General features: G+C 59.6%; 6 protein-coding genes across 6 annotated transcripts; 3 read left to right on the forward strand and 3 right to left on the reverse strand.

Moving 5' to 3' along the window:
- Window positions 1-408: 408 nt before the first annotated feature.
- Window positions 409-6,691, reverse strand: THITE_2123697 (uncharacterized protein). The gene has a single exon (XM_003657681.1). It carries the CDS (start codon window positions 6,632-6,634, stop codon window positions 443-445), a length of 6,192 nt encoding a protein of 2,063 aa, XP_003657729.1. The 5' UTR covers window positions 6,635-6,691; the 3' UTR covers window positions 409-442.
- A 2,610-nt stretch (window positions 6,692-9,301) lies between these two features.
- Window positions 9,302-10,589, forward strand: THITE_2123698 (uncharacterized protein). Its single transcript, XM_003657682.1, has 3 exons — window positions 9,302-10,104; window positions 10,176-10,339; window positions 10,425-10,589. The coding sequence occupies exons 1-3, from the start codon at window positions 9,494-9,496 to the stop codon at window positions 10,496-10,498; spliced, it is 849 nt and encodes a 282-aa protein (XP_003657730.1). The 5' UTR covers window positions 9,302-9,493; the 3' UTR covers window positions 10,499-10,589.
- Window positions 10,590-11,217: 628 nt separating this feature from the next.
- Window positions 11,218-12,839, reverse strand: THITE_2123700 (uncharacterized protein). The gene has a single exon (XM_003657683.1). It carries the CDS (start codon window positions 12,653-12,655, stop codon window positions 11,423-11,425), a length of 1,233 nt encoding a protein of 410 aa, XP_003657731.1. The 5' UTR covers window positions 12,656-12,839; the 3' UTR covers window positions 11,218-11,422.
- Window positions 12,840-13,452: 613 nt separating this feature from the next.
- Window positions 13,453-15,006, forward strand: THITE_2171583 (uncharacterized protein). Its single transcript, XM_003657684.1, has 2 exons — window positions 13,453-14,712; window positions 14,781-15,006. Exon 1 carries the CDS (start codon window positions 13,754-13,756, stop codon window positions 14,552-14,554), a length of 801 nt encoding a protein of 266 aa, XP_003657732.1. The 5' UTR covers window positions 13,453-13,753; the 3' UTR covers window positions 14,555-14,712; window positions 14,781-15,006.
- Window positions 15,007-15,178: 172 nt separating this feature from the next.
- On the forward strand, window positions 15,179-16,389 carry THITE_2171584 (60S ribosomal protein L27). Its single transcript, XM_003657685.1, has 4 exons — window positions 15,179-15,272; window positions 15,360-15,432; window positions 15,643-15,979; window positions 16,052-16,389. The coding sequence occupies exons 2-4, from the start codon at window positions 15,370-15,372 to the stop codon at window positions 16,057-16,059; spliced, it is 408 nt and encodes a 135-aa protein (XP_003657733.1). The 5' UTR covers window positions 15,179-15,272; window positions 15,360-15,369; the 3' UTR covers window positions 16,060-16,389.
- An 866-nt stretch (window positions 16,390-17,255) lies between these two features.
- THITE_2123706 (uncharacterized protein) lies at window positions 17,256-19,014 on the reverse strand. The gene is made up of 5 exons (XM_003657686.1): window positions 18,726-19,014; window positions 18,577-18,644; window positions 18,293-18,516; window positions 17,813-18,220; window positions 17,256-17,742 (listed from the first exon to the last, which is right to left on the reverse strand). The coding sequence occupies exons 1-5, from the start codon at window positions 18,860-18,862 to the stop codon at window positions 17,377-17,379; spliced, it is 1,203 nt and encodes a 400-aa protein (XP_003657734.1). The 5' UTR covers window positions 18,863-19,014; the 3' UTR covers window positions 17,256-17,376.
- Between the last annotated feature and the right edge of the window lie 634 nt (window positions 19,015-19,648).

Consider the following 19,648-nt stretch of genomic DNA (forward strand, 5'->3'; position numbering starts at 1 on the left):
CCCCAAATCTCCAAAGACAAGCCACTCACTCGATTGCTCCGATGACACTCCAGCCAGACTCCCCAGTCCATGAAGAAATGATTTATGTCCTTAGAACAAGTCAAAGCCGACGCCACCTGCCACAGCCCCCATCGATTCCCAGCATCAAGCACGTCGGGCCTTGTACGGAGGAGACCAGCGCCAACCAAGCACAACAACAACCAACCCACCTTCTAAGTCTCATCCACGACTCCGTCTCTGACCCAACTCAACTCAGCTCCCCTCCCACAACCCCAGCACGCCACTCACCCACTCACCCACTCACGCACACCCACCTCCCAAAAAGGGGAGAAAAAAAAAGTTACATCAACATCCCCCGTCTGCCCGACGCCTAACTACCTCTCAAAAGAACTTCGCCAACGCCCGATTGAGGCTGATGAAGTCGACCGGCTTGGTGACGTAGTCATTGAAGCCGGCGTCGACACACTTCTCGTGCACGTCCGACATGACGTTGGCCGAGAGGGCGATGATGGGCAGCGGGGGGCCGCCGAAGCGGCCCTGGGCCTCCCAGGCGCGCACCTCGCGGCAGGCCTGGTAGCCGTCCTTGCGGGGCATGTGGAGGTCGCACTGGTTCCATGTCGCCGCGGACGCGAGGGAGGCGGTGTGTTAGCATGTATGTGTATGCATGTATGTATGTATATAACATGGTGTGTGTGTGTATGTGGGTTATGTCACTGTTGTTACGGGCCGTGTTTCGGGATAAGGGGTGAATTGAGGAGGGAGGGAGCGAACAAGGAAAAGGAGCAGGGGAAAAACTGAAAAAGAAAAAAAAGAAAGGAACAAAGAAGAGAAAAAAACGCACCAGAATCAGCGAATAGTACCCCCACCCGCGCGCAAACACCATCTCGGTGCACTCGACGCCGTCGGCGGCCAGCTCGACCGCCACGCCGACCCGCTTCAGGTACTTCTGCAGCACCTTCTGGTTGACCGGGTTGTCCTCGACCAGCAGTACCTTGTAGCCCTTGCCAGCCATGCGGCGCTCCATGTCGACGTAGCTCTGCCGCTGGTCCTCGACCAGCCGCTGCGCCGTCGACCGGTTGTGGTCGATGCTCAGGTCGCGCTCCTTGGCCGGGTCGAAGATGACGGCGAACCGCGACGGCTTGACCGGCTTGTAGATGTACGTGACCCTGCCGTCCGACAGGATGTCCGCGTACTTGGTGCCCGCGACCAGCTTCGACACGGCCTGCCGCTGGACCGAATCCGAGAGGATCAGGATGGTCGTCTTGCCTGGCATGGTCGAGTCCGAGTGCATGACCTTGTCCATGAGCGAGATGATTTCTTCGGGGGACGGCAGGTTGACGACGATGTGCGTGAACCGGACCGAGTCTTCGCCCTGGATGAACGAGGTTGCCTCCTCGACCGAGGCGACGGCCGTCAGCTGGTGCGGGATGCTTTTGGGAAGCGTCATCTCTATGTGCTTCGTCGTGGCTTCGCGGCTGTGTGTCTGCGTGCAGATGATCAGGATGGAGTACATGGGCGGCGGCGGCGAGATGATCTTGTTGACGGTGGCCCCTTCCCGACTCGGCGTCGGTGTGGCCCCGGGGCTGCCCCTGCGCGACGGCACCTCCAGCTTCATCTGCGAGAGATCTTGTCCGCTGGCGCGAGCCGCCTGGCTGAAGCGCACCAGGCCGGTATTCAGCGACGACACGGACGAACGGTCCGTCAACCGCGTACGGCTGGACGACGTCGATAGCTCGGAGCTACCGCTCGAAACGGCTGCCGGGGAGCCAGAACCACGGTCCACGGTAGACGGACTGTCCGAAGCCGCCGCGACCCCGTGGAGCGCACTCACAGAAGGCGACGAGGCGGGAGGAGCGAGAGGCGTGTCCTGCGACGGGCCTGGCGTCGGCGTCAGCCGAGGCACTGTAGCCGCGTCTGGGTGGTCGTTCTCCGTTGGCAGCCCGAACCTTGCGGTGAACGTGAAGGTGGACCCCTCGCCCGGTACGGCAGTGCCTACCATCTTGCCGCCGTGCAGCTCGACCAGCTGACGTGAGATGACCAGGCCCAGACCACTCCCGCCATGCTGCCGGGTGCTGCTGCCGTCGATCTGGCTGAACGGCTTGAAGATCAGCTCGGCCTCCGCCTCGGTGAAGCCCCTGCCCGTATCGATGATGGAGAACTCGAGCATGATCTCATCGGGCCGCAGTTCCACTCCGTCGGGCGCGACGACCTTGCATCTGCTGAACACCTCGCCCTGGCTGGTGAACTTGATTGCGTTCCCGATGACGTTGAGCAGCACCTGGCGAATGCGCACCCTGTCTCCCTTGACCCAAGCCGGAACGTCTTCCTCGACCACGTAGTTGAGCTCGAGCCGTTTGGCGATCGCCATGGTCGACACGAGTTCGTTCACGTCCTCGATCAAGGAGCGTGTGTGGAACCACTCATAGCTCAGCTTCATCATGCCCGCGTCGACTTTGGAGAGGTCGAGGATGTCATTGATGATCATGAGCAGGCTGTTGGCGCTGGTCTGAATCGTGTTGGTGTAGTCCCGCTGCTCCTCGTTGAGCGTGGTGTCCTGCAAGAAGCTGACCATGCCCGAGATGCCGATGAGCGGCGTCCGGATTTCGTGCGACATGTTGCTGAGGAAGCGGCCTTTGGAGTCCATCGCCTCCTTCAGCTTGGCCTCTAAGAGCTTGAGGTCGTTGATGTCCGTGGCCGAGCCAAAGTACGAACTCGCACCGTTGCCAAAGTCGACACTGTCAATCTCCACGCAGCGGATGAGGTGCCATCGGTACTCGCCGCTCTTGGAGCGCAGCCGAATCTCGGTCGTGTACGACAGCCGCCCGCTGCTATCCGTCGACACCTTGATTACGCCCTGCCGGGCGAGCTCCGCAAGTTTCGTAAGATTCGTAGTCGGATGATCGTACGTGGGGCCGTCGTTGTTGCTGCTGCCGCTGCTGCCGGAGCTGTCGTTCCTTGAGAGCGTGTGCGGATGATCTTTGATATTGGCATCGCGGGACATCGGCGCTTTTGAGGCCCGCCGGGCAGCCGTGTAGTCAGCCGAGAACGAGCGGCCGTGGGTCCTCAGATCGGCCTCCGAAGCCAGGCCCGGCTGTTTTCCAAGGGGGATCCGGCATTTGGCCAGGTCGTCCGGATGCACGTAATTCATAAATCCGAGCCCGAGAGCGCCGTGGAAGTCCTGGCCCGTGTAAGACAGCCATTGTTCGTTCGCAAACGTGATGCCCTCGTCCTCGGTCGCTGTGAAAATAATCTGTGGTATCAGGTTGGCAAGCAGGCGATGCTTCGCCTCGGACGTCTCGATTTCTTCTTGCCGCGCTGCCCTCAGCTCCGCAATGCGCTGATCGTGGATGTCCATGTAAGACCCGAGGAACTGCAGGATCACGCCCCTCTTGTCCTTCGACGCAACGGCACGCGCGTAGAACCATCGATAAGCACCGTCGAACCGCCGAATGCGCACCGATCTGGAAAACTGCTCACCGGTCCGGACGCACTGGCTCCATGCCCGGAGGTATTCCTCTCTGTCGTCGGGGTGGATGCTTCCCCACGGGTCGGCGGCCAGGTCGCTCGAGGTCTGTCCGCGGTAAGTAAGGAAACGGCTGTTGACCCAGACGATTTCTCCTGTATGAGGAAGCGCCACGAATACGTGCGCCGGTAACGAATCCAGAATAAGTCCCTTCAGCCTGTCAGACGGCGGCGTCATGTCCGTTTGCGCAATCGACCCTGCTCTAGAGGGCGCTGCTGGATGTGTCATGCCTCTGCTGATTGTCGAGCTCGGCGGCAGGGATTGGAACGTCGAGGCAAAATCGGCTCCGTATGAGTGTAGCTGGGTATGGCGGTGAGGTGTCGAGACCGGCATGCCACCTTGCTTCTTGTGAGTCTCGGTCTGGGTTGCATGGTCTCTCCCCTCTCGCGACGGCGGTCGTCTCTGCTGGGCACTAGACGGCAGGCATTCTTCGGAGTTTTGACGAATAGATTCGTTACTCCTTCGGGACTCTGCCGCCGCCGCATGGCCGGGCGAGGCAGGGTCGTGCAGCTGTCCCTTGCCGCTCGATAGGCGCAGGGACGACCGCTTCTCGGCAGCTGAGGCATCCCGCGAGTCCCTTCTCGCCCGGTGCGCGGTCGCCGGAGCCTTTGGCACGGAGCTGAAATAGCTGTCCGCATTTACCGGCGCCGGGCTCGACGTGGGCGCTCGCTTGCTGTCCATGACGAACCCGAGGGATGTCGGATCCCCACCCGGTGTGCCACTGGGAGAGCCGGTGGCGCTGCGGGAAGGGGCCGAATAATCGCTCGGGCTCGTCATGCTGCCGGCAATCGAGTCTCGAGAGGCGGTTTCTTCGGCCGGGGAACAAGCCAGCGATGCCAAAGCCGTGGGGTCCGCCAGCGGTCGTCCATCGGGTCCGAGGGCGCCGAAGCCGGCAGTGTGCGGTCTGCGTTTTTGTAATCCATTCAACTCCGTTTCCAGGTTGCTGTAGTGACGAGCGAGAGAGAAGGAATTGGCCAGATGCGGGGCGAGGTACTCGAGAGACTGGCGTAGATTAGAAGGATACGGGATAACGGGGCTTAGGATGGACAGAATGGCGATGGGTGCATGCTTCTCCTTGACGGCACGCTCAGGGGAGGGATTCAAAGCCGGCGACGGGTCTCCGTTCTTGCGTGCCGTGATCTTTTGCTCCATAAGCGAGGGATCCAGCTTAAAAGTCGGATTGGGCTTTGAGAGCAGCACATGCGTGAGGGGGATATGCAGCACGGTCCACGAATTGTCGACGCCGATGGCCTTTGGCGGCAGCATGGCGGAATAATCAGCAGGCGGAGGTGAAGGGTTGAACGAGTCCTCATTGACCATGGCGTCGGTGAAAAAAGGGTTCTCGGCCGGGTCGGCCCTCACGGCGGGCGAAGGCGCCGGCGATTGCGACCACGGCGACGGCGGAGCCTGCTCGTATTCCTCATACTTGGGGACGGCCGGCTTCGGTGTGCCGTCCTCAATCCCGGATGCCAGACTGGGTTTCTTATCAGACGGCTGCGCCTCGGAGGCCTGGCCGGAGACCGAAGAGGAGGCCGCACTCCCGAGGAGCGAAGACAGCTTGGACAGGGAATCTGATCGCGGCTTCCGGATCTTCTTCCGGTGCCGCTCGGGCGACTTAGCCACAGATGCGGCGCGCGAATCCAACGGGTCGGTTGGGGTCGATTCCTGATGGAGATAGGGGTAGGTTCTAGTCAGCGCCACAACGCGGCCGCACTCTAATATACGCAGGATACCGTTGTGGTCGATCAAGGGGTCTGCTTCGTAGTCGAGCGCCTGCAGCACATTCAGCACCTTTCCGTGTCCCCCCCTCGGGGCGGTGAAGGGCGCCTCCCAACTGGGGGTCTCTTCTTGTGGCTCCAGCGCATCGTGCTCCTCCAGCGCTTGTTGATTGAGGCTGGGCAGGTTGACGCTGGTCTCGTGATCGAGGGTGGTGGCTGGGTGATGGGACTTGCTCCGGGACAAAAGTTGCGGCCGCTGCGAAGCAGGGTGTGACCGGTCGCCTGATGCGGCGGTCTGCCGGTTCTGCTCGTATGACGTGAATGAATGTCTGTTCCGCAAGCCCGGGCGCGCAGGTTCTGGTATGGTAGGTGGCTCTCCAGCCTGGAAGAGCGCATCGGCGGGGTCGTCATTGCTGCTCGGGATCAGACTTGAGCCCCTGGCCAGATACCTTAGGCTGAGGTCGTCTTCGCGATGGGCACTGTACGTGGCCTTCTGACCCCACGGCACGTTTTCGATATCGGTTGGGTCGGCTGGAACGGCGAGCGTGACCCTCTCGGCCTTGTACAGATCCACCATGATCTGCACAACGGCGTGCCACCAAGCGTCGAGGCCCGGCTCGGCCGAGAGCAAAAGCGACAACTCGTAGAGATTCGGGGTCGGGAAATCAGGGTGGCCTGTGTGGCCTGTCATGGCCTGCGATACCCCGGGAGGCAGGAAAGTCGTATTGGAGGCAGGGGTCGAGGGACTTGACACGAGCGTGTCCTGGCCTTTGAGAAGGTCGGAGGCCGGCCGGGTCCCGTCGGGCGGAACGGTAGGCGAGGGCGTGGTGAAGGGACGTTGCACCGCAGGGGAGACCAAGCCGGAAGACGCCATGCGAGGAAACGGGTAGGAAGGCGTCCGAGCTACCGGGCTAGGCGTGACGGAGCCGCGAACGGTATTGCCAGACCCGGTCGAGGTGGCGGCCGGATCCGACTCGGACGACCGCGGCTGTGAGGTTGGCGAGCTCTCCTCCTGGATCGTGGAAACCCTCTTGGGGCCGGGCACGGCCGCATTTTGTCGTCTTGGCTGTAGTTCTCTGCGCTCCATCTCGCGGGCCAAGTTCTCGCGGTACTCGTTCAACTGCCGCTGCGAGACCCTGGGTTCCGGTCCCACAGTATTCCCAGCCGTTCCCTGGCCATCCTTTCTCGCCGGTGTAGGCCCGGTCTCCCTCCGGACGATCTCGTCGTCGTCCAACAGCTCTGGCGCAACGGCAGACAAGGCAGACTCGCGGCTATGGCCTCGCTCGGGGTCATTCTGGGGCGAAATCGGCTTCTTGCCAGACGCCCGAGGCTCCGGGTTGGGGAACTCGGACGACAGAGACCCTTCGCCCCTGCTCGCCAAACCTTCCGTCATTGTTCTGCTGCAGTCACCTGGGATGATCGGATCGCAGTCACTGCATCGTCAGAGGCGGGCGGCCTCGACTGCGGATGCGCGCGGTGTGGTTCAACCCCGGCTAGGTCGGTTCGCTGTTTTGGTTGTTCTGTTCTGGCCTGGGGTAGATCTTCGCTGCTGATGGTGGTCGGTGGTCCGCAACCTCGTGCCGGCATCCCTCATTGAGCGTGGTCTTCCCAGTGACGTCGATGGAAGGCAGCCGCAAAGGCTCGGGTCTGGGGTCGGGCAGGCATCCAACACAAAGGCGGGAAGGAGAGGGGGAAGAGGCAAAATCAGAGGCAGGAAAAGAAGGCTATTGCGACTGCCACTTCCGCCTCAGACTGAGACCAGAGTGCGCGCGCAACGACGGCGAGTCAACCGACAATAGGCAAGCTTGCGGCAGGAGAAACAAGCTGCAAGCGCTGTTTGGGTGGCTTGGGTGTGGGTTGTGCGTGTGTCTCCCGGCAATTGGCAGCCGTGGGGAAAGGCAGCACAGGAAACTTTGAACTTGGAAGGGAACTTGGGAGGTTCGAGGGGCAGAGTTGGCAAGGCCCCAGTGACTAAAAAGGGGGACTATGACGTTATGCGATGGACTGGCGGACATGAGACGGGGAGCAAACTGCCGAATGCACGAGTCCGACCCAAAGCACCCGGTAGCATTTTTGCTGGTACCACTGCAGCAGAGAAGGGAAAATGAAAAGAAGACGAAATAAAATACAAGCAGTCGAGCCCTCAATCTCGGGCCAGGTCAATCGTCCCCCGTGCCCTACAGACATGCGCAGGAGAGGGTCGTGGAGCTGGGAAAATGCAGGAGCCCCAGCAGGGTGGATGGAGCATGGGGGATGTGCGTGAGTGGTCAAGCTTGTGCACGGAGTGCATTCCGTGCAGATCCGTCCACTACCTACCAGGTAGTTAGGTAGGTACCAGTTTCAATTTTCTGGTATATTTCCTGCTTCAACTATTACTTCAAAAGGGTCATCCGCCGGCGACGCCGTAGCCATTTTGAGCCCTTAACTATGACAGTTCACTCTCTACAAGCCGTAATTTTCCCGCATCTTGGTGACGAACGATTTACAGCAACAAATGAGAGCTCACGAAGACCTTGCTGAGGTACGGTAGTTGAGTGCTTGGGACCTACAGGTAGTTCCGTACCAGGCTGCGGTTCACAACGTTAGATGGATCCGTATGTGTAGGTAAGTGAAATATGATGCATTGTAGTGTAGTGTACGGAGTACAGTTTCTGGCCGAACCCTGCAACGCCCTGGTCGAAGCAGCAAAACAAGGACCCCAGTTCGGTGCTACCGTCCTGGCCGGTGTCCGGCTCGTGGCATGGAATGTCTGAGAACACGGACGGGCGGATGCCTGGCTCGGGCAAAATGTCTCGCCTGCTGGCAGCTCGCATCCCATGACGAAGATGAAGAAGTTCATCCGCGAGTCAGGAGCCCTCCACGGGACAAAGGGCGGCCACGCGGCGGGAGAAGCCTAGGTGGGCGGCCCGAAGGTAAACTTGCAACGTGCAAGGCCAAGCTGGGCAGGCTCGGTGCATATCAGTCGCCTTGGGCACTACGTCATCGGCGTCAAACATAACCGATGAGAAAGCCGGCATGTCCCTGCAGCAAACCGCCGCACTGATTGGCTGTGTTATGTACACTACAGCGTATTATACACTGTATGCACTGTACCGCGACCGATGTGTTCGGGGCTGCGACCCACGGACGGAAAGACCGTGCAGCTGCTTTCACATTACAGAATACGGGATACACTGCTTTGATACGCTGCCAAGTCGGCCGGCTCGTAGCTACAGTAGTGTGTAGTGTATTCCGTACTGTAAAGCTGAAGTTCTGTTCATTGTGCAAACAAAAAGGTGCTTGCAGATGCCCCGCTGTTCCCAAAATACGGAGCCCGGCCTGGGGATGTCTTATGGAGTCCACCCATTCCTGCTGAATCCAATCAAGTTCGCCTTGGTCGTCTGATTCCGGCTGATTCGTGTGTATCAGCACTATGTAGCGGAAGATCTTGTCGCAAGATATAGCTCGTCTGCCGGCCCAATGCGACTTGCATTTCGCAATTGAAACGGACTGCCGCCCGTCAGTAGAATACATATCTCGGAAGTCGGCCGAGAAACTGGGTCACAGCTCGGAGATGGGTGTATGGAACTCCGTACCTCACTAGGATCGAGGGAGAAGTCAAGAATAACCCAGCTCATGTTAGTGTAAAAGTGATCAGTAACAAGAGCGTTTATGCCAAAAGGTACCTAGGTAAGTTAGGCTGCTAACAGTGGCCAAGCAATTGAGAGCCTCCCCAGCATCCAGCGCGCTCGGCTCAGGTAAATTCCATGTACCTGTAGCCTTTTGCCTTACCAGTGAACGCTGGTGTTGGCAAAAAGTTCAGCTGAGAGCGAGTTGGTGAACAGAGTGCGTTTCTGGACGAGGGTAGCGTCCATGGCAGCTACCTAACTGGATAGCGATCCGGTAGTTACAGTTCCAAGGTTGCCGGCATGCTCAAGAGCTGGCGCACCCGCTGCAGTCTTGAGTGTAGTCCGCCAACCATTACAATTGATTGGTCAAACGGCCGCGCCCACCAGCGAGGCTGTCGCACCCTCCAACTCTCTAGCTTGCTACCCCAAAGCAGCCTTGCGTTCGCTTCTTTCTCCCCGACAAATACGGATACAGGCAGGCTCTTACTTGCCGCAGCCCTCTCGCCGACACGCCCTCGTCAGGCGCCGCAGGGCGCGACCCTCCGATTTTACATACATCGAGAATCGATGACCAAATTCCAATAGCAATCGTGCATCCCGCATCTCGCCGACCGAACCGAACCATCGACAGCCCCGCCTCCAAAATGGCCGACTCGGACGGCGAGTATGTCGAGGACCTGTCGGATGACGATCTCCACGACCACCGCGTGGCCGCCGATGGCACTGGGGCGTCTTATGGCACACGCTCCAAAGCCGCCCGCGGTACAGGGACGCAGGGCGGCCGCAGGAAAGCCAGAGGTGGCGGCCGCTCCAAGGCTGCTTGGGAGGACATCAAGAGATCATGGGAGAACGTCGTGGAGGCGGAGGATGGCAGCATCACGATCGAGGCGCTCCTTGAAGCCGAGAAGCGGCGGCGGCTGATGCGCGACACGACGCCGCTGCAGCGCGGTATCATCCGGCACCTGATGCTGGTGCTCGACATGAGCTTCGCTATGGCCGAGAAGGACCTGCTGCCGACGAGGTACCTCTTGACACTCAACTACGCCGTGGATTTCGTACGCGAGTATTTTGAGCAGAACCCCATCAGCCAGATGGGAATCATCGCCATGCGCGACGGCGTCGCCGTGAGGATAAGCGACATGGGCGGGAACCCGGCCGAGCACATCGAGAAGCTGCGGACGTGGGCAGCGCAAGGGGAGCCACAGGGAAACCCGAGCCTGCAAAACGCCCTCGAGATGTGTCGCGGTGCATTATTGTCCGTAGCTTCCGCATCCCCGCGACCGAATCCTCCCGAACCACAGGCGTTTACTGACAAAAACGTCCCAGTCACACGCCGTCCCACGGCACCCGCGAAGTCCTCATCATCTACGGCGCCCTGCTCTCCAGCGACCCGGGCGACATCCACGACACCATCGCCAACCTCATAACCGACCGCATCCGGGTCTCCATCGTGGGGCTGTCGGCCCAGGTGGCCATCTGCGCCGAGCTCTGCACCCGCACCAACGGCGGCGACCCGTCCAGCTACGCGGTCGCCCTGCACGAGCAGCACTTCCGCGAGCTCTTCCTGGCCGCCACCACCCCGCCCGTCACGCACGCCGCGCCGGCGGACCAGCCCGGCACCGGCCCCAGCAACCACGCGGCGCTGCTGATGATGGGCTTCCCCTCGCGCGCGCTCGCCTCCAAGGACCACGTCAGCCTCTGCGCCTGCCACCACCGCCCCACGCGCGAGGGCTACGCCTGCACCCGCTGCCGCGCCAAGGTCTGCCGCCTGCCCGCCGAGTGCCCCGTCTGCGGCCTGACCCTCGTGCTGAGCACCCACCTGGCCCGCTCCTACCACCACCTGTTCCCGCTCCGCGGCTGGGTCGAGGTGTCCTGGGCCGAGGCGGCGCGCTCGCGCTCCAGCGCGTGCTTCGCCTGCCTGGCGCCGTTCCCGCCGGTGCCGTCGGCGAAGGGGAAGCTCGCTGGCAAGGGGAAAGGGGAGAGAGGAGGAGGAGGAGGAGGAGGAGAAGGAGAAGGCGGGATTGGAAGTGGGAGTGGGAGTGGAAATCGGAGCGGGGGCGTGGTGGGGCTTGCCGCGTCGGCGGCCATGCCCGAGGTCAAGGCCGTCGGGGTGAGCGAGAGCGGGCGGTATGCGTGCCAGGTGTGCGGCAACCACTTCTGCATCGACTGCGATGTGTATGCGCACGAGGTTATCCATAATTGTCCCGGCTGTCAGAGCGACACGCGCGGGACCACGGCAGATGGGGCCGTAGGCGACGGGGAGGAGGTGACGAACGGTCATGGCCCAGGCGAGCAGAACGGAGCAAATGAGGCTATGGTCATAGATTCATGAAATCTGGGGTGGTTAAAAGTTCGTCTTTGGTTGCGGCGCTGTGTTGGTTTAACGCGTGTGTTCGAATACTTGGGGCGCATGGGACAGGGCGATGCATTGGCTTTCTTGCCGGCGTTGGATGGTAAGTATCATGGATTCTCGGCGCATCATTTATGGACATAGAACAGCTCAAGAGATGCTGAAATTGGCGTCAACGCTATCATACCCATACACCCAAGCCAAAGAAGACCAAATCGCTAAATTACAGATTCCCGCGCTCCGCCTGCTCCCGCTCGATCGCCTCGAACAGGCTCTTGAAGTTGCCCGCGCCGAACCCATCAAAGTGGTTCCGCTGGATGATTTCGATAAATACGGTCGGCCGGTCCATCAGCGGCTTGGTGAACAGCTGCAGTAGGTAGCCCTGCTCGTCGTAGTCGATGAGGATGTTCAGCCGCTCCACGACGTCCAGGTCCTCCTTCAGCTCCCAGTTCCGCTTCTCCGTCTTGAGCCGCACGCGCATCGTGTCGTAGTACGTCTTGGGCACGTCGATGAACTGCACGCCGCGGGCGCGCAGGGCGCTCACCGAGGCGATGATGTCGGGCGTGAGCAGCGCGATGTGCTGCACGCCCGGCCCGGCGTTGAACAGCACGTACTCCTCGATCTGCGACTTCTTCTTGCCGGGCGCCGGCTCGTTGATGGGCATCTTGACGACGTCGTTGGGGCTCGCCATGACGATGCTGCGGAGCGCGCTGAACTCGGTGCAGATCTGGCTGTCGTCGACCGACCAGAAGCGGTGGAACGACAGGCACTGCTCGTAGAACGCGCAGGCCGACACCATCTCGTTCCAGTCCTGGTTGCCGACGCAGTGGTCGATGCGCGCGAGCGGCACCTCCGGGAGTGTGACCGTGGCCGAGCTGGCAGGCACGGCGCGGAAGCCTGGGAGAAAGGCGCCGCGGAAGCCCTGGCGCGAGATGAGCGTGTGGGTGGTGTCGCCGTAGGTGCGGATCACAGCCGTGCGGACGTGGCCGTGCTCCTTGTCGCCCGTGGTCATGGGCGGCTGAACGGCCTCGGCGCCCCCGGCAACCGCCTTCTCGTACACGCCATCGACGTTGTCGACCTCGAAAGCCACGTCCTTGACGGCGTCGCCGTGCCGCTCCAGGTGCTCGTGCATCTCCTGGAGCAGGTGCCTGTCCTCCGGAGAGATGGGCTCATCGTTGGGCAGGTACTTGGCCGAGCGGAGCGGCGATGTGAACACGAACCGGATATCGTTGTTGGCGACCACGTACGAGGCAAAGTAGCGACTGCCAGTCTCGAGGCCGCGGTAGGCGACCGTCTTGAATCCGAAGAAGGTGTTGTAGAAGCCGGCGGCCTGCTTCGCGTTGCCCACCCACCAGGTGACATGGTCATAGCCGCTGAAGTTGGGCGAGGAGCTCTGGACTGCGTAGTCCGATGCCCGAGAGAAAGTTTCGTTGTCTGAGACGGCAGACGGTGACATGCTCACACAGCAGGTTTATGCGTGCAACCGTTGTTGGTTCAACGAGGTCTTGGGTGAGAGGCAACAAGAGGAATGTAGATCGATAATGGCACTATGAACAGAGGGTCAAGGCTTGCCGGCTGTTTGAATGATCTGTTGCTATCCAGAGATGCACACCGGTAAAAGCAGGGAGAGAAAGGGACGGGGAGGGGACTTATAGACAGGATCTAATGGGGGGAGGAGATCTCGGCTTAACAATGGCCCTGTTTTCACGGTTTCCAATGGGATGGGGATACCGGATGGAAGCCTAGGATACAGAGCGCCTGCCCGCCACCGTCATGCACCTTGGATGTCCTAGCTCTAGGCGCTGATTCCTGCGCCAAAAGGCATGTGTACTGCACGGCAGAGGCAGGGCCTGTCCGATGGCAAGGCGAGTCCCGCATTCTCGAAAATGCGGCATGCGCTCCCCTCTAGATGGCGGCTTCTAAGTGGCTGCTTCCCATTGCGCATGCCAATTGATGATCTGCCATTGGGTTGCTGCTTCCTCCAAGGGAACGTAATCGCCAGGCCTGCCCGCACTGTCCGCAGCACAATGACGACGATTAAGCCGAGTTCATGAGGCGCGATGTTCGCCTTGTGGTTGGTGGGGACGCGGAATCGCACCGATGGAGCGTGGGGCCGCCGCTAAAGCCGCACAATGCCGCCGCTTGCCGAGAGCCGCTCCCGCGGGGAGCTCCGCGGCCTGGCGCCGGGGCCGCGGTCAGCAACGGCGACGCACTTATTCGCTCTTGATCGTTGCCGGTCGCATGGGAGGGAGGCACGAGACCGGTGCATTCCCGGATTCGGCTGCCACGGATGGGGCGTAGAAGATCGGCTCCAGTTGACTAAAGGCCAATAACAGACCCATTTATCTCCAAGTCCGAACACTCCGAATCAACGGGAACATCCCACAGAGAAGCATCGAGTGCTGGGAAAGGTTTCGGTTGTCGATTTGCTCCCTCAAATCAGTCAGGCGGGGGCTTTTGCTTGCAATACGGACAAGCGGTTGCTGACGACTGGCACGGCGGATTGAGAAGGGACCGTTGCAAAACACCGAGCCCTGTTGAGCGACTCGACACCATGGCCTATCTCGAACTGAGCCGCCGCGACATCAATGTCCTTGAAAAGATCAAGGACCCAGAATCCGATCCGTCCCTTATGATCCAGGTTGATCCCACACTTCCCAAGGACCCCCACATCACGGATGCCGATGAATACCAGAAGATCTCCCAATTGGAGCGCGACATCATCTTGTCTTTCCAAGACCTTGAGGTCCAACAGGCAAAGCAGCGATCCACGGGGACGACGGATATCGACGTTGCCGAGAAATACCGCGATGGCGTATCGAGACTCGACCAGCTCATCCAGGACCACCCTCAATACGCCAGTGCCCGCAACAACAGGGCGCAGGCGCTGAGGCGCTTGTACGGCGACTCGATGCTAGTTGCCGGCGCTCCAAGGAGTCCGCAAGCATTACTCCAGGAGGTCGATGATGCCGAGCGGTCAGAGATCGCAAAGACCGTATTGGGTGACCTCGACTGCGCCATATCCCTTCTCACCCCGAAAGCGGCGCGCTCAAGAGTGTCTCCGCAGGTTGCCAGAACACTAGCCAATGCTCACACCCAGCGAGCTGCCGTCTACCTCATGACGTCCAAGCTGATGGGCCCCAAGACGGCCTCCGTGGACGTCGAGAGGCCAGAGGCGAGCTGGTCGAAGCTGGAATTCGAGGAGCGGGCGTCGCGAGATTTCGCTCTGGGCGGCAGATACGGGAACGAGATTGCCAAGGGCCTGGCGGTGAGCACAAACCCAACGGCCAAGCTATGCGGGCAAATGGTTCGAGAGGCGATGAAGAAGGAGTATGGACCGGGTTTTGCTTCATAGATCGGGCCTTAAGGGCGGCGGTGCCGGGTTTGAGTATCCATGTCGAGCATGAAAAGGCGTTCGAGTTTCCGCGTTGTCGACATTGCGGCGGGTTGTCGGGATTCAGGTAGATATCCACAGCGTGTACATGTTACGAGCTCTTTGGGAAGCCGAGGCGACTATCCAAGTACCAGTTGGTTGAGCAATAGGTACGCCAGAAATTGTCCGTAGGTTGTTGACAACGTACCGACGAGCAGTCTCGATTATCTCCCCCGTTGTCCTGCCCTTCTCCTTCTCCTCACGGTTGATCCTCAGCACAGCTGCCGAAACACCAATGAACACGGCGAAAATCGGGTCCGCCACGCGGGAGATTATGTATGCTGGAGCCGCCATTTTTCGAAATCTGGTAATCTCGTGGTAACGTTTGGCGTAGAACGTCAGGGCGGCGAAGGCAAGATTTGTCGCAAGCTGAGCAGGCACTCAAGATGATGGTGCTTTGGAGTTGAGATTGGCGCGCTCCACTCCAGCTCACCACCTCAGATGGCCCGTGCTCCCAAGAACCGCCGCACGAGCCAACCATTAGTCATCCAATCCAACCAACCAATGCGCATGGTTTCCCACTCGAATTTTGGCAGCCCACAAACTGGAAATTATTTCGAGAACGACCTCCAAGTGAACGGCTCTGTCTTCGCTCTCCGTGCCCGCTGTTGACTTCAGGAAAGGCCCGAGGACACAACAGGTGAGTCGCAATTGCACGCCGCGTCTCCATTCTAAGGAGGAAGTAATTTTCTCTCTCGGTTTGTCTAATACGTTTGTCCACCTACAGAACCGACAAAATGAAGTTCTTGAAGACGTCGAGGGTCTGCCTCGTTACCCGGGGTCGTTATGCCGGCAAGAAGGTACGCGATACGCAACGAAGCTCTGCTACATCTTTCCGCCGCCATTGTCGAAAGTTGGGACCGGGGCTTGAGTAGAGCATGAAGACGGACTGCTTGGGAGCGGGGATGTTGGCAGGAGGGGCAACAATCGGCCAGCGGGAGGAGCACGGAGGGGAACCCACGAAGGCAGCGAATGGGCCAACAAATATGCTGACTCGGCGCGCCGTTCAGGTTGTCATCATCCAGCCGGTCGACAACGGCAGCAAGACACACCCCTACGGCCACGCCCTGGTAGCGGGCATCGAGCGGTACCCGAACAAGATCACGCGCCGCATGTCCAAGTCGAGGCAGGAGAAGCGCTCCAAGGTCAAGCCCTTCATCAAGATCATCAACTACAACCACCTGATGCCCACCCGCTACACGCTCGAGCTCGAGGGCCTCAAGTCCGTGATCACCCCCGACACCTTCAAGGAGGTCAGCCAGCGCGAGGAGGCCAAGAAGACGGTCAAGAAGGTGCTGGAGGAGCGCTACATGAGCGGCAAGAACCGGTGGTTTTTCACTCCTCTGCGTACGTCTTTCCCCCCAGTCCCTCTCCCAACAGAGAACTGGTGTGGGACAACCGTAACTGACTGCGACGCAGGGTTTTGATTGGGTTTTTCCTCAACTGGCTGGGCGGGGCGAACGGTTTTTTTTCGGGCTGTAAACAGCATTCATGGAATAAAAATCTGAGGCTCACTGGCTGAATTTTACGGCAATGTTCTGACGACACAACCCGTCTGGCGTTGACGCCGTTCCTCATTAGATGCGTGTCCCCCTGATGCCGCGCCGCAACCATGGAAAGCCGGTGGTGAACAGGGCAGGAAGAATCGGAGCAGGCGGGAAAGGCGGCCCTCGGTTGACCGATCATGTTCCCTGGCCTAATGATATCCACCAGAGTAGGACAGCCAACGCAGAGGGAGTCTTTGGTGTTGTTCTGAGGACTTAAGCCTGTTTGCTCGTTCGTGCCATGTCACAAGAGACAGCCGGGAAAACGGTTGCGTCTCGTGTAGCACCCGGCAGCAACAGGTACCCGTGTTCCACCGGTTGGCTCCCCTGAGGGTACTCATCCTTCTCGACCCGTTCCCGGGTGCTACGCTCCTCGTTACGGCTTTTCCATTTGATCCCAACAATCAGTGTGAGTGCTTCGCTTGAGAGGGGAAATCTGCGATCTTCCTGTTACCAGGAATCTTCCTGTTTCCAGGACAAGCCGCGCCCACACTCGCTCCAGGTTTGCTGTACTTTCGTATACATATACACAAATCTATTCTCTAACTTCTTGCCCCTAACCTCGCCTACAGTCTTTACACGAACAGGAATCCTCCGGCCCGCCGAAACAAAAGGACAGGAGCCCCATGATGATTTGCTATGCCATGCTTTGCAGACCCGTGATTTCGCGAAGCCACCACGACCCCTCCCTCTTTCGCTCCGGTACCTTCCCCCTCCGTCTATGATGTTGCACAGAGCTCCTTTCTCCCTGCCGCTGGCCTTGCAACTGCAAACGAAAATAAGGGAGGTCGGTTGTGGAAAAGTAATAGCCAGGGGAAGAGCAGAAAAAAAAAGTTGAAGCCAGACCAAAAGGAGAAGAAGGCGGAAAGAGAAGTGAAGAAAAGGTGATGGGAAGAGAAAAATGGTGCAATTATGTACTCGCCAAAAATCCCGTCCCTGCCACTGCCATGTCGTGTCATCCGTTCGAAAAGAGTTCCCGTACCTAAGCCCTCTAGAGGTCTTTTGCCGCCCCGTGTGGCTGGGTAACCGCCCGTCCCGGAGCCTTTCCCAGAGAAAGCCCAAAACTCCCCTCGTTTTGTGCTTGGACTCGCATTAAATCGTTCGTATGGCGGAGAAAAGGGGGAATTAAACAAATATGCCCAGGGGATTCCCCCGCACCATCGTCCTCGCCTTGCTTCTTGACACTTGCCCCATCCTGTCTCATAGCTTCGAGATACCCATCTTGGTCTTGGCCTCGTTCAGGTACTGGGTCGCGTCTAGATCGTCGGGGGCGAGACCGCCCAGGAGGACAAAGACAGTCAAGAGGACGAGCAGGATGGACGCGAGGCGGCGCAGGACGGGGCGGCGGTTGCCGAAGTCGGCCCACTGCCGGCTGGCCTCGCCCGCGTAGCCCTTGATGGCGTCGTAGCCGAGCTTGTAGTAGATCATGCCGGCGAGCGCGATGCTGTAACCGAAGAACTGCAGGCCCGTCACCTGGGTGCCCCAGATGATCATCGAGGCAACGACGAGGAGGACGTCCTTGAGGACGCCGCAGAGCGTCAGGACGAGGGACGAGGTCTTGCCGATCTGTGGGCGATATAGTTAGTGAACGTTGTTGAGGGAAGTGAATGGTTTGCAGTCACGGCGGGCGACTTACCAAGAATACAACGGAGACGTTCAGCATGAAGGCGCAGAGGCCGTTCAGGAAAAACATGAAGAAGCCGACGTGGTAGACCTCCTCCATGCTGAGCTTGGGAACCTCCCAGAACAGCGCAACCACAAAGTTCATGGCAGCGCAAACGGGGGCAAAGTAGTACAGAGAGACCAGGGGATCCATCTTGAACTCAGCGGAGCTCAGCAGCCGCTGGACCATGGTGAGACGGAGAGCCTCAAAGATGATACCGCCGAGCTGGTAAATGAAGCCGATCCAGACGAACTTGATCTCCCCGACCGAGGCGATGATGACACCCACCACGATGGCCGAGACGTTGAGGAAGACCTTGAGGCTCGGCTGGGAGACGCCGAGCGCCCAGCTGGCGATGAGGACGGCAACGGGGGTGGTGGCCTGGGGGACGGGCCACGGTCAGTACGGGCTTCTGGCAAACGAGGCATTCAATGTTTCGAGACCGCAACAGACCTTGATCATCTGGATGAAGGCGACGCTGAGGTAGAGGTAGGTCAGGTTACCGCAAATCAGGCTCAAGCTGAAGAAGAAGCCGATCGGGACGATGGCGCGCAGATAGACGCGTCCCGTCATCTTGACCGTCTTGCGGCCATCGAGCAGCGTCGTGTATCGAGCGAGCAGCTGGGTCATGAGCGTCGCAAAGGTCAAATGGTAGGTGGTCAAGATGACCGGGTAGTCTGCCGAGTCTCAGCGTCTTGTCTTCTCGCGACTAGCCTCTCGAATCCGGGCATCCTTACGGAACTGGAGCGTCGAGAGAATCCATTTGTTGAAGAGAATAACGGAGGAGCTGAGAGCGATCCAGACGCTGGGAGCGGCGTGTTAGTTCGTCCGCGAGGCGGTCTGACCCGATTCCTGCTGGTTATGGTCTCCAGGCTGCGCTACTCACCTCACGTAGAAGGCGGGATGCAGCGACGGCGGAGCCGGCTGCGACTTCTCGGCCTCGGGATTTACAGTCGGGAGGATGGCGCCCTTCTGCTCCCGGGGCTGGTCCCCGGACGCGCGTGTCTTCTCCTCGATTCCCATCTTTATCTGTCTTTCGCTCGGGAATCCAAATACCGGACGCCGAGGATGGATGGATTCAATTGGGTGTGCTGGAGCCGGCAGCGATCTCTCGAACTAAACAGCGTACGAAGCAGGTTTCGGACAGCAGAAGATAACTAGGCAGCGCGAAAGGGTTGGCGGCGCACATGCGGCGGCGTCAGACGGGTGAAAGAAAAAAATGACTTAAGGTAACGAGTGGATGGCCAAGCCAGCTGCGACCGACCGGTTGTCGAGAGAAATCGGCGACGGGTGACGAGAGAGGAAGCGTGGGGAGGGAGGCACGGATTATGCTCGCAATTAATCGGGAGTCGTTGTCCTCTCAGTGTCCGAGTACAAGCCGCAGTGGGCAGGCTGTTTGCGGACGGGATGGAAGGCTGGAACTCGACTTTTCTCAGGGGGTCTGCTCTCGCTGCAGGGTGCTGGCCGGAAAGGAACCTGGAAAGCGTGCAAGGGCCCGGTAACTGGGGTGGGCCACGGTGGCGAAGGTTACGTGCTCTTCCCGCCAACCAATCAGATGGCTGTCTGGGAGATTGGTACTGGATACGATCAAGATTGCCGCGCTCGCGAACAGAGCCAGCCAGCCACTCCTTGATGTGGGAGTGCTTCTCTGCAACACCCAACAGGGGGCTTAAAGAGCCATCGCGTTGATCAACAGCTATGAAATATTCATTGGCGCGCGTGTATGGGAAGGGGCTTCAAACCTGCAAGGCTACGCCCACACCTCGACCATGGCTGGGTACGGAATAATTATTGTGCATCGTGGATAAT

Source organism: Thermothielavioides terrestris, chromosome 6, assembly GCF_000226115.1.
Source record: "Thermothielavioides terrestris NRRL 8126 chromosome 6, complete sequence".
In the NCBI taxonomy this organism is placed as follows: Eukaryota; Fungi; Ascomycota; class Sordariomycetes; order Sordariales; family Chaetomiaceae; genus Thermothielavioides; species Thermothielavioides terrestris.